Below are 18360 nucleotides of genomic sequence, written 5' to 3' on the forward strand. Positions count from 1 at the left end.
TATTATTTTTAGCCTTAAACATAATTAATAGTGTCCGGAATTTCACTAAATCTCCTAATTTTAATAATTTCGATTTTATAAATAATTTATTTGTATGTTCTCTATATTTAACATTATGAATCATTCGTATCATTTTATTGGGAAAATATTGAGTTTTTTGTGATTTATTTCAATAAATGCTTCAGATGTTTAATCTGGCATTTAAAGGGTTAAAATCCTGAAAACAATTTCAAAAATTGTTCAAAAATCGTTTTTACTCAGCCGTTCTTTCAAATATCTCAAAATTTAAAAAATCTCAAAATTTAAAAAAAAAGATTTCCTGCAAAAATCCACACCTCAGGCTATCACACATGCCTGAGGTGGGCATAAGGGTTAAAGAATCATCGTACGTGTCCTGGGCAATATCAGACAAGTAGAAAAAAGCTGAGATGCATTAAAATAACATTAAGGATATTGGGCCGACTTGCTGCTGTCCTCTCAACACACGTTTCTGTCACCCACACTCACAACGACTGCTCTGCCTGCTTTTGCCTGCAGATGTCGCAACTGAGGCACCGAAATCTGAATTTCAATCAGGAACACTGTAACAAATGTAAGCGTCACTTAAACTCAAATTTCTGTTTTTCTTTGAAAACATTTGTTTAAAGTTTTTCTTTATATTTTAATAACACTCTTGTCTCTCGAGAGACAAACTGCTCTGCCTCAAAGGACCAGGCAACAGAAATCTCATGTCGTGTTCAGCAGTAACACATAAAGTAAAGTAACAAGCAATGTAACATATTACATGCTTCAGGAAGTGCATTTAAATCTTACAGCTGGTATTGTATTAAAGAAAAAGGTAAAAAATGAAATGATGTGTATCGCACTAATTTATCTGAATACATGCAAGGTTTTATATCATTCTCCACAGCTTCAGATCAGAATGTAATGTAAGAGAGAACACAAGCATTGATACAAAGTTGATCATATATTGCAGACTTTTGCTCCCAATGACCAGGTCTTATAAAGCCCATAAGTTCATATGATTGATTCCTTTGCCATTGCTCATCCAAACGTGCAACAGAAGCTAAAGAAGAAAAAAGCAATGAAAATATGTTCACTGGTTCTAAACAGAAAGGACACAGTGGTGTGCCAGTAGCTCCCATCCCGACAGTCATTGATTATCCACGTGCACAGTGTACAGCCTGAGCTGAACTGTCGTTTGGTTGAAAATGAAATGCTGTTAATCATTAACTGCATAAAATATCATTGTAATTACATGCCATTAAAAAAAATCTTACTTTTTTAAAGAAAACATTTTCTTACATGCAAAAATAAATAAATTATCACAAGTAGAATAATCTCAAATAAAAATAAGTCATAGATACAGCCCAAACTAAGGCATAAAATAAACCTTTAATAAGCCTTTACTCTGCCTTCTTGGAATGTGTTCTTGCATGAGCAGATAAGAAATAGATAGAAATAGCCGCTGATCACAGTATGTTGACATATTATAGCAAATATGTTAACTGTTTTCAAATATGCAGCAACACAGACACACACAGAAGAGAGAGACAGACAATCAGCCTCTATCACTCAGGAATTTTCTTATTCAGTTGTTTCACAGAATGTCTTGTTTAAGTTGGATGCACGTCCAGAAATCTGTGTGTGTGTGTGTGTGTGTGTGTGTGTGTGTGTGTGTGTGTGTGTGCCCGTGCAGGCAGCTGACCCTGGCATGAAGAGGGCCACTGTGTGAAACCACAGAGAAACCATTCTTCACTGCGACACACACATTACACACTCGCAGCCATCCACTCCCTCCCCCTTCTCTAACTCCTTAATTTGTCACATTCACCGAAACACACAAGCGCACAGCACAGAGGGAGCAAGAGAGTCACTTGCCATCTCTCATTCTTTTACACAGAAGTCTAGCGTAGTCTTTCTGTTTCTCCCCAGCACATACACATACACAGTGACTGTGTCCCACCAAGTAATGACCCTTATTTCACCATCCTGACTCAATCGCTGCTTCGGTCAAGAGACTAAAATGTAAAGCACAATTCCTCCAATACACTTTACACTTAAAAAACAATTATGTGTGTTAATTAACTAAATAGAGTTCAGGGATACATTTTTTGTGATGAATCATCCTCAGCACTCATATTTAAGCATATAGAACTGTGCACAAGTCTTGAGCCACCCTTAATTTCTTTATATTTGAAGCTAATGCTGTTTTATATTGTTACTGTTTTCTTGCCTCTTTTTCCTCTTTGTTATGCCACTATTGTCACATTGTTACTAAGCTGTAATAAAAAGTGCAACAGCCATTTCTTTAGCTAAAACTATGAAAAGTACCAAAGATGACACAGTTTGATAGCAGCAGTTATAGTAGTAACGTAGCAGCAAGGCGATTCCAAAGAACTGCTGATAGCTGAGAGCTTAGCATCGTGATGTGTCACAAACTCTAAGAAACTCACTACCTTCACCAAAGCCTCATCAGAAAAGTAAGGTATGCCAAATGACACAAGTAATGACTGAAAATATGTATCAACAGCTAACTAAGTGGTGGTTCCTAATTTGAAATATTTATGTAAAACTGTTGTTCTTATGTATGGAAGGAGATCAGGAGCCATCTGTAAACCACAGTGTTGGCTCTCATGGTTTGGGGTGGCATTTCAGTCAGTGGTTGTTGGGCATCTTGTCAAAACCGATGAAAACTACAAAAAATGTCGTTTTGATCCACCGTGCAACTCCATCTGGAAAGTGTCTGATTTGCAACAGCTTCATTTGTACTTTTTAAAGAAATGACAAGTTTGCATGAAGCTGAATCCACACTGGAAGCGATTCGCTCCTCACCCGCGGCTTTGAAGCTGACAGCTGCTTACCTGCACATGGTGAAGGTTTACCCACATTGCCTAGCAGCAGTTGCACGTAATTCCTTGAAGACGCTAGAGGTTTTTATTCACTGCCAGTGCTGAAGTAGCTTAAGAGAGTAATTGTAGTTACTTGTTAGAGTTACTTATATCCTGTTTGTGCATTTTTTGCACACGTTTTAATAAAACACTACATTTATGGCTCATTTTCCAAACAAAAATATAAAGAAATGAGGTTTGGGTCAAAAGGTTTGTGCGATACTGTACAATATTTTTTATTGTGTAACAACAGCAGACGAATTGTTTTCATCATTTTCTTTTAAGGCAAATGCACCCATCACATATTTACCTTTTTTTTTTTAGTTTGTCATTAGTATTATTAAAGGGAAATTGAATCAAAAGCCCAAATTTGATTTTTGCATTTCATACACTTATGTATGAATAGCAATGAACTAAAAAGAATATTTTATGATATATTATTTAATCCTATTTTACCTATACCAATTATGAACCTAGGTTTTTTCACTAGAACCTTAAATTGGACAGTAGGTCTTGACATAGAAATGTGGATACATTACATTACACTACATGTTAATTTAGGCTTTATTATAACGGCATTTGTTAATCACAGGTTGAGTCTTTAGTCATGACACTGTGTGGTAAATCAGCCATTCAGGTGTATAAGGATCACCACCCTCATCCATGGAAAACCTGCTGCATATACTTTAAAGACACATTCCTTACCAGTTTTCCCATTTCTGTAGCAGCATTAAGAAATCAAATTACTTGGTATTAATTAGAATTATTACTTACAAATGTGCTACTCTCATAATTACATCTTAAAGTACGTGCTATGGAAATGGTCTGTTGCTACTAGCAACAGAGCTACTGCTAGTTGTATCAAACTTTCAAGGTTCAAGTGTGAGTTAACCTACTAATGCATTACATCCTAATCTGTATAGCAAAATGAATAATAATATGCAGCAAACTCACCGTGTCCCTTAGAGTAAAGAGTAGAGTAGTATAGAGTAGGTATGTATGTATTTATTTAAAAACTGTGAGTGTAAGCAAAAGTTCCTTCTCACAGACAAGGTCTTGTTGAGTGACTTTTTTACTCTGCCGTTCTTTAGATTAAAACAAAAAAAAAAACAAAAAAAACAAAAACCCTCCTCGGTAGAAAAACTAAATGGTGCTGGCAACATTGCGACAGTGTATAACCACAAAAACGTCATGGTTGTCAGAGTAAGATTTATGCCATATACTGAAATATAAATTGCTATAAATTTAGTATATTGTAAATAAGATATATTCATAACATATCTATGATATGTTTTATCTGTCTCAAAAAGTAACAATAAAGACTTTACACAAAGAAAAATCGCAGTCTGGAAAGACAGAATAAGAAAGACACTTATTCTGAAAGGTGCAGCCGGATGTTGCGTGTTTTCGGCGACTAGCTTGGTGAAGCTAAACTTCAGAATGGACCCGACTAGAGAAAAGCCCGTTAGTGCGTAGCGTTGGGAGACAAACTCTGACCGTCCATGTCTTGTTTACACATATCAACATACTGACAAAGTTTCTGACAGCAATGTCGAGAGAAAACACCACGCGAAGTTTGGACAGCATAGACCTCGCTGCTTTGAGAGTAAGTAAAGAAACCTTGCTTCTTTTTTCTGTATATACATATAAAAGGTAATGTTAAACAGTGTGGGATGTGGTGGGTGTTGCTTGAAAATTTAACGGTGCTTTCAAGCTGCAGCTGAGTAATCAAACAGTGATTGGTTTTTGTGCCTCGTCTAACGGTCGGTACTCGCTACTATTCTTCACTGTTACACAAACTCAGTGTGCTTTAACTTGGCGTGTAAATATAGCGTGTCGTGTGCCACGGTGCCTCCTGTCTGCTCTGTGTCCTGTTTGGTGTCAACTTTACAAGCTGCACTGTTTACACAAGGTTTCTCCCGGTGTAGACTTGCCGAAAAGTTAGTGTGCAACAATGCAACAAGTGACCACTGAAATAAACAGAGTTTGTTTAATGTTTAAGATGCAGTCCAAGTAGCGCACAGCGTGTTTTTTCCCAACTGTAATGTTTAGTTGCTACTTTATTGTGGCCTCATGCTGCTTAGTCGTTTGCCTGTGTGACTACAAATATTTGATATGACATTAGGTGTGATGATGTTTCTGTAGCCACTCAGGCCGTGACCTAAACATAAGCCGTATTTAGCCAGTGTCACTGTTCTGTTTTTGTTCTGTATTTATTCCTCATTTTTGCGTAGGGAAACAAAGAAATGTAACTTAAGTGTTTTACAGCTTTCATCAAACTGTAAAATTAACGCACCATCCTCCACTAACAGCCAAACTGATTTTGTTCTGATACAAATTGGTGCAGTCTCATCTTCAGCTCAAACTCTCATCTACATTTGCAGTCCCACTTCTTCAGTCCCCATCCAAGCATAACTTTGAGTTGTACCCTCAGCTCTGAGCAATGAAACTGTTTGTCATAGTTTTTCTTGGCACTAGCCTGTTGCATTTTGACTTTGCTGCAATGTCGCATTTCCTATACACTATGTTGCTTCACTCGAGAACAAACATGCTTGGATTTCTCAGCATGTTGCTGTTATTTTTAATAACAATTTATTTATTTGTATTTTTTTAGGATCCAGCTGGGATCTTTGAGCTAGTTGAAGTAGTTGGCAATGGGACCTACGGTCAGGTGTACAAGGTGAGTACTGCCGTGATGCGTTGCTGCACATTGTAACATCAACAGACACATGAAAGTATCATATGTAGTGCTTTAAATCTAAACATTGTTTAAATGGCAGCAATAGTAGCTTCCTGTTGTCGTCTTTACCTTACAAGCTAATGCGAAGCTAAACATGTAGCAGCTGTTGGCATATGCAGACTCATGGTGTTACGGTTGTAAAACGTCATTTCTGATAAAAGTTGCAACAGCTACTTCCAGTTAATTAGGAGGGGAAAAAAGATACTTTTGTTTACTGAAATCTCCTTTAGCGCGCGCGCGCACACACACACACACACACACACACGTGCAACTAGAGCATCTTTTAAAGGCCCTGGGTGGGGCTCACTTCCTTATCGCAGTATCTGTTTATATATGTGTGAGTGAGTGGTTTGTGGTTGTAGAAGGTGTTTAGTGTTATTTAGGCTCCTGCAGCTGGTTGTGCCCTATTTTCACACGAGTTTGCTAAACCCCTAAAGCTGATGCTTTACCAGCTGCACTGTTTGCTACACCTTTGTGGGTTAGTTTCATCTTTGAGCAACTGAGAGCTTCCTGGGTGAAAAATTATTGTGGTTGAGGCCGTTTAGGAGGGGTCAAGTCATGAATGCCTATCTACCTGCCCTATAACAAACAGAAATGTTTGCATGATTTCAGATTAGACATAAGCAGTGTTTCCACTACTTAGACCTTGTGTGGTAGGAACTGGGTAGATTTTTATTGCTTTGTTGTCATCAATCTAGGAGAATAACACCAGTCAGCTCGCTCCAACTTCAGTCCTATGTCTTGTTTCCTCACCAGTGAGCTTAGCTGACAGATTATTGTGGAGGCTGTTCTCAGCATCATTCTGATGCTTCTCCAGAGTGGTAAGATGAACTCCAGCTCCACTTACTTGCTCTAGAATAATAACGGCAGTTGCCAGTTTTAAAGATCCACTGTGAGCTAGAAAACCTGTAGCAGGCGGAGACTACTACACAGAGCTCGCCAAGAACTAGCAGGTGTGATCCAGAACCACTGGGTTGGTGTGTGGATATGGGACGAGAGACTGTGTGGACAGATGTTTGAAACAACATTTTTTTTTTTTTTATTCCACTGTGAATTATGGAAAAGGAACAATGTTGTACATGAAGGGCAGGATACATGTACAACAAGTGTAACTGTTTTGGAAGAAGCAGGCTTTAGGTTCTCCCAAAAGTTTTAAAGTAACAGGTTTATTTAAGGAAGAGGTTAAAAGTTAAGGGCTGAAGGATGCACATAGCCAATGATGCGTTCTCAGAGTTGTCCATGTCTTCGTGGGATTAGGTGACACAGAAAGTAGGGTGTGTGTGCCATTTGATTTCCTGAAAGAGGATATGTTGCAAGCGATGCACAGGACAGTCAGGCCTTACAGGGTTCTTTCAAACCGGGGAGGAAAATCACAAATTTCATGCTTGGTAAAGATTTTTTTTTTCAGGGCTAAAGCATTAACAAATGTGAGTAACATTTAGTAGAGCATTAACAAGGGAAGAAAAACAAAAACTGATAAACTGTGAGCTGAATCACAGCAGTGATTCTAATGACTGAAGGCGGTACCATGTCTGATACCTTTTTCTTTCTGTGTACTGTATTCTCTAATGATGCTTGACCCTGCTTGAAAAATTACTTGTGTAGAATAGTTTAAAAAGTTAATTGGCTGGCCCTCTATGTGTTTTTAACTTTCTTAAAGAAATGTTATTTGGGGCATTTTTCTGCCTGCATCAGTACAAATAATGGAGCCGCAGTCTGCCAGCACTCTGCTGTGGTTTAAAAGCCTCGCTATAGGTAAAGTAATAATGATGGTGTGTAGCTCTAACAGGCAATCAATCAGACCTTAATGAGGCTGAGCAAATCTGGTTTCCCATGTACACGGTCTTATAATGAGAGTGAGCTTCAACCTGGGAAACCATGAATGCAGCATGGCCTGGAGAACAATAACTGGCACTGCACACACGCTCTCCTCACCCCGTACAAAAACACTTGTGGATTGATGTGAGTGCTGACATTGCATCTGGGCTCTTCCTTTGTTTATTTCTTCATGCCTCTGCATTGAATGATAGGTGTGTAGTATTGTTGGATGAATAAGAAACTTTGATTACCTAAAGGTGAGCACCACGGATTAAAATGCCACCATTATACCGGTAATTTTAATTCAGATCATTTAAGGTAGTATTAGAGGTATAAAACTAACAATCACACAATGCCGTATGAGCTGCACATGGTTGTGCTGAAGGTCTCTTCTATTTAATAGGAAGAAAATCTGTGAGTACAATAATCATACAGCAATTACCGTTACCCACAGTGAAACTGCTATTGCAATACAGCGATTCTTACTTTTAAAAGACAAATGTCGTGCATTACTAATTTCACACGTGAACACTGAGCAGTGGCAGGAGAATCTGGTGCAAGCATTGCCTGAAGTTGCCCTTTGTTACACGTAGCACACAGCAGGAGATGGTGCCTGCTTGCAACTGCAGATTCCCCATTCGAGGTGCTACCTGAGCATGCAGGAGGCATATTGCATCACCTCACCCAGTGTGAATATACCTCCTCAATCCTCATGTGGATTCAAGTCAAGAAATCTCATACTTACACTCACTGATTTACGTGTATTCACGTGATCTGAGAGACCATTCCTGTCTACCTGAAAGGAAATGTTTTTGGAGACAGAAATGCAATCAGTGTTGGAACAAATGTAACTAGTGAAGCAGTTGATCTGTATAGAAGGAAAACTAAATGAGGGCATGTTAGCTGTGATAGGATGTGAAGAATCCTACAATAAGTACTGCCAAAAGGGAGAGGCAGAAGATGAAGGTGGAACAGGATCCACCAGGATGGTGTTTTGTTTTTTGTTTTTTTTTATGTGCAGGTTGCTGTTGCTGTCAGTCACAGTGATCCTCTGCTTGGTGAAAATGTTTGTATTCCAACTTAGGTTATGTTCCCAATCAGTTCTGCTCTAAATTGAGGCCTCAGAGTTGATGTGCATCAGGAATTGATTGTAGTGATTATGAAATTTTCCCATGACTCATGTACACATTTGATTTTTGATCCAGCAATTGTCAGTTAGACATCTGATCCCGTGTCAATCAAACCCCAGTGTCCACTGGAACAGACACCGGAGCAAAGTGTGCCCAAATTATCCTCATTTTCATCTTAATTGAGTGGAAGAGCCTCCTGGTCAGCAGATGGGATTTTCTGACATGCAAAGACAGACACAATTAGACGGCATGGAGAGCAGAGAGGCCTGGAGACAATCAGGGCTTTTCTTCAAAATTACCCCAGAAACAGACGCCAGGAACTACTCAGGGAATCAAAGAAGCTTTAGTGCTTTTGTGTTCAACCTCATCTAAGGACGTGACAATTAGAGAACTTAGTGATAACAGATTCAATAAACCAGTACACCAATATTAAAAAGTCCAGTGTGTTCACTTATAAGTGTAGATTTCGAGATGTTTGAAAATTAAAAGATGAAACCCATTTGCACGATACAAATAATAGTAAGAGTGGTTATTCCATATAATTAAATCTGACACCGTGCTGCACAGTGCACCCTGACAGTTTTTGGCACATCAAAGAACAATACCTTGCAGCGACCCAAGTTCCCACAGTATAAATGCAGATACAGATTTAAACATTTTACTGTACATCTTTGATAATTTGCCCCGTCTTAAAATATAAAAAAACGAAAGAAAATGTAAAGAGACTGCAGAAGTTTTATTGCTTAGAAGCAAGGAGGTGCTCGACAGAAGAAATGGGTGACACATGCACATAAATATATTAAAATGCTGTGTTGGACATTCGTAGTGCATGGTGCGTGCTTGTCTTATTCACCATATACACATCATTCACACACACACACACACACACGCACAGGGCGTTTCCCTGTTTGCAAAAGGAACTTCCCTTCTGCGAGCCACTGCTATAGAGTCATCTGTGTGTGTGTGGGTATGTGTGTGTGTCACACTGTGAAAACGCCAAACTCTACTAAAGCACAGACCTCTGAGCACTGCTGACGCAACACAATTTTCCTTAGTAACACTGACTAAAGTGACTGCAGTATCTTAAGCACAATATTGTAGCTTTATAATTTACAATGATGCCACTATGATAATTAGTGTGACTAATTTACAGCAGTTGGAATTTTTTTTTTTAACTATTTGTGTGTCACTGACCTGTGTGGCTGAGTTGTGGTAATCACATGAATAACAAAAATCAAGAATATCAATGTAAATTGATCCGTAAATGAATGTGAATTACATTTGCGATGGGTCAAAGAAAGTTTCACTCGAGCATCTGTGCAAACTTTGACTCGGTGTTGAAACCATACAACAGCTGGCTGTAGTACCACTCTGACTGAATCACTTGCACTTCCTCTTTCAAGTTTCAGTTGCATTGCTTCCCTTTCTGTTATTCACATATCATCATTCCTGTGTTGCTCATGAGGAGATCTGCTGACCAAAATCATGTCCAAATGTGGACTTGGACATTCACAGACTGATCAACTGTCAGTCTGCGTTGACAGCACAGACTGACTCCTTCCCCCAGCTCAACACTTTCTGCTGCCACACAACTAAGAGCTTCCTTACATTAAAAATGTAGTCACCTAATGCTTCTTTATTAGATGTAACTGAAAAGAGTAATAGCTTTCAAAGTTAAAGTTTTAGTTTCTTAGGTAAGTGTTTGTGGGGGAAGGTGTGAGCTGGAGCAGAATGGGTAGTATTAGAAATACTGTTTGTTAACAGTGAAACAGAGAGAGCAGAGAGAGAGAGCGAGACAAAGGGTAAAAATGGAGAGGAAAGTGAGTGAGGGCAACGGAAGGAAGGCAGAGGTGAAAGCCAGAGAGACAGAGTGGAGGGGAGGAAGGAAGAGGGAGAGAGACCTATTAAAGAGAGAGAAGAGGAAAGCGGCCCCCCATGAGGGTTAGAGCTGCAGTTTGTGCTGATTACCCATGTGTCCCAGAGCTGTGAGTCCAATTGTTAGAACATTCATAAAAGTATCTGGCCTCCTTACTTTACTTTCTAAATGCCAGAACTATAATTAAAAGTACTCGAGTGATTCAGCGCTGAACTCGGTACAATAGTAGAGCTTGTTTAAAAACCAGAGAAATCAGTATTTGACACTCTGATAGAGTCAGACAGTATGAAGCCAACCTCACAGTTTCTCAATCTTAGAATTCCCATAATGCATTTGGCTTGCCTGGTCATTACCTTTCACCCACCTCCTAAGTTTGTGATGCAGGCTCTGAGTGTGTAATGACTATTGCTGTCAGTTAGGGCTGTTTTCCCAGACTGTAAAAAATTATTAGGATTCTTTTTCATTAGCTCTTTGTTTTTATTGTGCATTCCTTTTATTTCTTTTGTGGTAATAAAATAAGAGAGTATGTGGTGAGAGCCTACAGATTGGCCAAGCTGCTATTCATCTGACTGCTTGTACATGTAACATGCATAGAAAGCAAAAAAGGAGCTGCTTGATTTTTCCCAGTTCTCCTCTGATGACGGTGTGGTGAGTTTACCTTTGTGGAGTTTACACCCATGTAATGAAAACACTGCAGCTTTGAAACTGTAGTTCCAGCTAATGAAGGTTACATGTGAATGGAAAAGTAGAAAAAAACGTTTTAAAAAAGCTTTAATGTGCAAAATAAAGATAATTATGCTAATTCAGCCCTCATCACTTCACAGGATATTACCTGGCCTGGTAATAGACATAGCCCAGCTCCTACCACAAACATTCCCACCAACACAGCTCATTATTGAAACTGTGACATTTGATTGACTTTTTGACTTTGGTCAAAAACTCCCCACATCCCATTGTGATCAAACATGTGAAATGCATCTGAAGGTCCCACCCCAGCTAAAGCCCAGTGGATGTGGGACTGATTTCCTCGTATGAGATACCAAAACCATTTTCACTCGTAGGCCAACCAAAGCCTTCAGATCTGAGCTGTCATATTTAATCGTTTTAGTAATTGTTCTCTGCTGCTGCTGTTTTTCATTTCTCAGTGAACGCTCACGTGTCCCGGGATTGAAACTGCCTCTCTGAATTTCATGTGGTGAACTTTAGTAATGCAGCCTCCACATGTGCAAGCACCGCTAAGCTGAAATAAAGTGAATCTTTTGTTTGGGTGTACACTTTTTATCATGCACCTTATCAACATCACTGAATAAGAAATAACCATTCATGTAATATTATCACTGGAGGTTCATGTTAATAATAGTGTTACTTGTAACTGTAACTTCGGTCGTTGCTGTGCTTTTTGGAAGTCGAATTTCCCAGAGGAACCCACCCGAGGGATTAATAAAGTTCTATCTTATCTTATCTTATCTTATCTTAACTGTGGCAACTTAAAATTGACTCATATGAGGGGAAAAAGACTTGGACTATCGGTGTGGAAAATGATCAGTGTGTGCCAGCAGTGCTCCAGACAAGTGAAAATCGCAGGCCAAGTGTTCTGGTTCCTTGTGGTTCTGAGCGGTGGTTACTGATTACAGACTAACTATTAATGCTGAGACATGTTAACAAACAAACTAAAAGCTAAATGAACTTCAGATGATAACTGATGGTTTCTAGAAACCTTTTCAGCAAGTTTGTTCTTATTCTCTCCGCCCAGAGTTTTCAACTGCTAAAAGTCAAAGTCGCCTCAAACACGACTGGTCTGCACTGCAGTGTCGTCACAAAAGACTCCAAACAAAAGACCCCACAGAGCCAGTATCGAAAATCTATTCTGCATATTCATGTGGAGATATCTGTCAATAGATATTACTCCCATCCTAACTTCAACCGTGACCCAAAGTCTTCAAAACTGAAGGTGAAGTGAAAAGTGTCCTCATTAGGGCTGTGCGATATGAGGACATGTATCGGATGATGAAATTAAAACATCTGTCGTTTCATATCGGATGATATTGTTTGTTTTGTGGTGTCGCAAAATAAACAGTTTGCAGCAATATTTTTTTTTTTCATCGTTTGGATGGTCAGCACATGGATGCAGGCACAGATAAGTCCCAGCATGGCCAGTGAAGATGAGGCAGAACCAGGTAGCTCCAAACAAATCGAGGACCAGCATGGACATGGTTTGGTTCTGAAAAGTCTGATACTGGCCAGAAAACTGTACTATGCAAATTATGCAGGAAACAGGTCTCCACCACAGACTCAAACCTGACAAACCTCTACCACCGACGCAAGAATCACCTGAAAGCGTGTGGAGAGAGTTTACAGATGAGAAGCAAAAACAGCCGTCAAGTGCTCAAAATAAACCGTAGACTCAAACGTTAGAACAGGCTCTCCCCCGCAGCACACCGTGTAATAAATACTCACAAAGAAAATGGCGGGGCTACACCTCCTGTCTAAAAATACATAGTTTCATGCATCCGTCAAAACACTCGACTCCAGGTGCACCACGCCCAGCTGAAAACATAAATGGTAAATGGTAAAGTCAAGTTGCCCGAAAGTCACAGAATTTACAGAAATGTCTTATATGGATATGAGATTTTGGTCATATCGCACAGTCCCCAATCTGTTCTCACAAAGCTATATGAACACAAACACATGCAGTTACTGCCACAGACCGTATAGCAGATAGACGTAACCACCATGATGTCACCCCTTTGTTAGTGAAGTCCTGTTATGGAGCCTTGAGCATTTTTTTCCCCAATTGCCTCGTCACACCTCCTTTCATGGCTCAGCCGATATAACAATTAGAAAAGTAGCTGCTGAAGTTTCAGAGCAAGGAAGCTGAGACACCTGAAGCTAACCACGGGAGTCGCCCCCTGCTGGCCATGTGAAAGAATGCAGGTTAAAGGCACTTCAGCAACGGCTTCACTTTTATGTGAACTGGAAGCTACATCCATCTTTTATACTGACTAAGGTTACAACCGTATAGGCTTTAAGTGGCACAGTTTCCACACTCAGTTTCTTCAGGAGAATTAATCTTTCACATATCCACGTATGTAACCAACATATTGATCTTGAAGGGGACAGATACAGCGGGTGGCGAGACTGACACTGAAGCAAGAGCAGGACAGAAAGAGAGATGCAGTGAGACTGTTTCTCTCGTTTGTCTCCGTGCTGTCTGTGTTATAAATGTCTCGCTTGTATCTGATTAGCATATGCATGAATATATTATAGTAACCTTTTCACTGAAACGATATTTGTAGTCTTCCCTTATTGTGTGTGTGTGTGTGTGTGTGTGTGTGTGTGTGTGTGTGAGATATTCATGGACTTCAGGATGCAAAATAAAAGCAACATTTTTCTCCAATTAATTCTGATGGAGAGACCAGACCCCTGTTAGTGTGTGCATGCGCGTCAGTGCGGCGTATTTTTAATGAGTAACTAGATCAGCTGAGTGGAGAACATTTCACACTGGTTTGCTGTGGTGGCAGCAAGCACACACCATCAAGTGTGATGGGACAGGAAGGCCATTTCCTTATTTATTATAGCCAGGCTAGTGGATGACTCCATGCCACAATTCTTTGCAATTATGGAGACACTGTCCTCTACTTTAGGACACAATCAAGGCCAGGATGAAGAGACGGCTTCACATCACAGCTCATGCTCAGTGAAATGTGTGTGAAGAATTCCAGCTGAAAAGGGTTTGGACTGGCCGAGGAACACTTCAACCGACTGTGAACCAAGTCTGCATGCTACTGGTCAAGATGTTTAGTTTCACTGTAGTGACCAAAACACTGACATGCTTTATATCAAAGAACACATGGCGTGATAAATAAAACTTTTCAAGGATTCAGGCTCCAGCTGCAGCTCACTCTCTGGGCACTGTTCACTTTTCAGGGAAGATTATTTTATTTTTAATATCTTTTGATTTGTTTCTTCTTTTTAAGAGCTTGAAGTGCCATCAATATCAGACCAGAGCTACATGACAGATGTTTACTTTGATGTTTTGTTGAATGATGTTTACATGAATAACTTGAGCTCATTGGATAATATTCTACTGCAGTATATTTCTAACTAACCAGGCAGCTCCTCTTCTTTCTCTTGACAACACTTTCTTTAAAGATGTCACATCTTCATGGATCTATTTCTAAAATAAATTGTCTGTGCTGAGTATCCCTGAAGCCTACAGCAGGTTTGCCAGCACATTGTTAGTTGTTTCTCACCATCTTTCTGTTCTTGAACAGTACAGTCTATTTGCTGTGATAATAAATATTCTCCAAACTTCCCATTTGTTATTTCCCACGATCAGCCAAGAACTCCCGCCTCGTACCATGATTGAATTCTGTTTTCTTGAGACATAATCAAAAAACATGTTGACGCAAAAGGATGGATGCTGGTTTTGTTAGCCAGTAAAAGTAACCTCGGTGCTCGTTGTAAAAAAAAAAACAAAAAAAACACTCTTTCACATAAAAACTGCACATTTGTAAATCTTTAGTTCAGTTTAACTTGGTGACTTTCCATTCATGCCACTGCAGTTGAATGACTTGTCTTCTATTCATAAAGAGGAACAGGCTAACTATAACAGGACACGGAGCTACAAAATATGCCACCCACCATTCAGCTGGATTATGACAGACGTGTTTATGCCGTCAAGCTTGTTGCAAACTCCTGAAAACTCCTCAGATGTGGAAATGGTCGATGTAGACACACATGTTTTGACACCCTGCTGTCCTCCAAGTCCAAGCTGTACAGGGAGTGCAGAATTATTAGGCAAGTTGTATTTTTGAGGAATAATTTTATTATTGAACAACAACCATGTTCTCAATGAACCCAAAAAACTCATTAATATCAAAGCTGAATGTTTTTGGAAGTAGTTTTTAGTTTGTTTTTAGTTTTAGCTATTTTAGGGGGATATCTGTGTGTGCAGGTGACTATTACTGTGCAGAATTATTAGGCAACTTAACAAAAAACAAATATTTACCCATTTCAATTATTTATTTTTACCAGTGAAACCAATATAACATCTCCACATTCACAAATATACATTTCTGACATTCAAAAACAAAACAAAAACAAATCAGCGACCAATATAGCCACCTTTCTTTGCAAGGACACTCAAAAGCCTGCCATCCATGGATTCTGTCAGTGTTTTGATCTGTTCACCATCAACATTGCGTGCAGCAGCAACCACAGCCTCCCAGACACTGTTCAGAGAGGTGTACTGTTTTCCCTCCTTGTAAATCTCACATTTGATGATGGACCACAGGTTCTCAATGGGGTTCAGATCAGGTGAACAAGGTGGCCATGTCATTAGTTTTTCTTCTTTTATACCCTTTCTTGCCAGCCACGCTGTGGAGTACTTGGACGCGTGTGATGGAGCATTGTCCTGCATGAAAATCATGTTTTTCTTGAAGGATGCAGACTTCTTCCTGTACCACTGCTTGAAGAAGGTGTCTTCCAGAAACTGGCAGTAGGACTGGGAGTTGAGCTTGACTCCATCCTCAACCCGAAAAGGCCCCACAAGCTCATCTTTGATGATACCAGCCCAAACCAGTACTCCACCTCCACCTCGCTGGCGTCTGAGTCGGACTGGAGCTCTCTGCCCTTTACCAATCCAGCCACGGGCCCATCCATCTGGCCCATCAAGACTCACTCTCATTTCATCAGTCCATAAAACCTTAGAAAAATCTGTCTTGAGATATTTCTTGGCCCAGTCTTGACGTTTCAGCTTGTGTGTCTTGTTCAGTGGTGGTCGTCTTTCAGCCTTTCTTACCTTGGCCATGTCTCTGAGTATTGCACACCTTGTGCTTTTGGGCACTCCAGTGATGTTGCAGCTCTGAAATATGGCCAAACTGGTGGCAAGTGGCATCTTGGCAGCTGCACGCTTGACTTTTCTCAGTTCATGGGCAGTTATTTTGCGCCTTGGTTTTTCCACACGCTTCTTGCGACCCTGTTGACTATTTTGAATGAAACGCTTGATTGTTCGATGATCACGCTTCAGAAGCTTTGCAATTTTGAGACTGCTGCATCCCTCTGCAAGATATCTCACTATTTTTGACTTTTCTGAGCCTGTCAAGTCCTTCTTTTGACCCATTTTGCCAAAGGAAAGGACGTTGCCTAATAATTATGCACACCTGATATAGGGTGTTGATGTCATTAGACCACACCCCTTCTCATTACAGAGATGCACATCACCTAATATGCTTAATTGGTAGTAGGCTTTCGAGCCTATACAGCTTGGAGTAAGACAACATGCATGAAGAGGATGATGTGGACAAAATACTCATTTGCCTAATAATTCTGCACTCCCTGTATAGCTACGGGACCAATTGTTCATATCAACAATATTTCTTTGGAAATGGCCGCGAGCGTTTCTAAGAATTGGCTGCTGAGGGGGAAACAGATGAATAGGCAGATATTTGTTACTTTTAAACTTGCCCCTCATTTCAGTGTCTGTGTTTGTCTGACTTTGTCTCTCTGTATGAATCCTGACTGCTGACTGATTGAATAATGGCGAGTTTGTCATGTCTGGTGGTCTGTTTCAGACACATACACTATACACTCCCACAGAACTGTCATACATCGCAGCTTAAAGGCTTATAGAGTAGCTACTCTAGTATCTTGTCAGCTTTCTGAGTCATGACATGGTTTTCAATTTTCCCTTTTTCACCTGACTGCACTTTACAGCTCTGCTCCTCCATCCTGACTTAGTCTCTCGCGCTCTCTCTCTCGTGTCATGTCCTGTTCTTTCTGTCTGCGTCTTTCAAGAGAAAATGAAATTAGGTGGACTTGCCCGAGTCCATGAATATTGAGAATTATATCACAGTCCAAGTATTCACTCAGAAGAGTTACAGGGAGAGCGGGAACACTTTGTGAGCGTTCATCTGTTTACAGACTCCAGCGTGGGACAGTTGTTGTAGTCCTCGTCAAACATTTAGAGGCTAATCTTTTATATTACGATCCAGTTGCTGCCTGTCTTTCCAAGATGCACAGCTGCACTTGTGATTTAAGAAATTTGAACTGGTGCAGAATATTTAACAGAATCTCTACAGTGATCGTATCTCATTGTGTGTGTTTTCCAACAGGGCCGTCATGTCAAGACAGGTCAGCTGGCAGCTATCAAAGTCATGGAAGTCACAGAGGTAAGGGTTCATTACCTCACTACTCTCAGAGTGTACCTGTGTCATCATGTGTCGTGTTTGAGGCAACCCTGTCTCCTGCTCAAAAATAATCCTTATTTATCTCTATTTTATTTCGACATCCTTTTTATGCTCCACCTGTTCTTTACCTGGAATGTCAACTTCTCAAATGCATCCTTTCATGTTCAAACAGCCTGAGCAACACCATAAACACCAAACACTATTTGTGCCATCGCATGAACTACCTGACGACAGTTTGATGGAGAAATGAGGGTAACTCTGCTAATGAGCCATTGAGAGCAGGCTGAAGCGATGGATGGCAGACTGCGTTACACAGTATATAACTGACAGAACATCATAAGATGCGTAACGACCAAAGTGGAACGTTAGTGTAATTAAATTCAACACCACCGTGATAATCATCCTGTTAACATAAATCATACATGACAGCCTTTAATACGTGACTCCTGTTTGAGGGTTTTGCATCGAGATGACCTGTTTTTCTTCAGCTCCTGGATTAAATTTACACATACTGTAGTGCAAGAGTTTCTTGCAACTTATTACACATACAGTTGAGTTTTCTCGGTACTAGGAATCGCTGAATATACAGCTGATAAAATAAGCATTGAACACGTGACCAATATAGTTCCAGATTATCACCAGATGTTGGCAACAACCCATCCAATCCATGTGTTCGATATTTACTTTAACCGCTATGGTTGTGCCCTCTAAAGAA

At 40.0% G+C, this 18360-nt stretch overlaps 1 protein-coding gene across 1 annotated transcript in view; it reads left to right on the forward strand.

Moving 5' to 3' along the window:
• The first annotated feature begins 4287 nt into the window (after nt 1-4287).
• Nucleotides 4288-18360, forward strand: part of LOC309688350 (mitogen-activated protein kinase kinase kinase kinase 4) — a 57430-nt gene continuing 43357 nt past the window's right edge. The window contains exons 1-3 of the mRNA XM_082504013.1: nt 4288-4497; nt 5506-5571; nt 17571-17627. Coding sequence (XP_082360139.1) covers nt 4441-4497; nt 5506-5571; nt 17571-17627 — 180 coding nt within the window. The 5' untranslated portion in view covers nt 4288-4440. The remainder of the gene's footprint in view (nt 4498-5505; nt 5572-17570; nt 17628-18360) is intronic.

This window comes from Aulonocara stuartgranti (assembly GCF_965226115.1).
Source record: "Aulonocara stuartgranti genome assembly, chromosome: 2".
NCBI lineage: Eukaryota > Metazoa > Chordata > Actinopteri > Cichliformes > Cichlidae > Aulonocara > Aulonocara stuartgranti.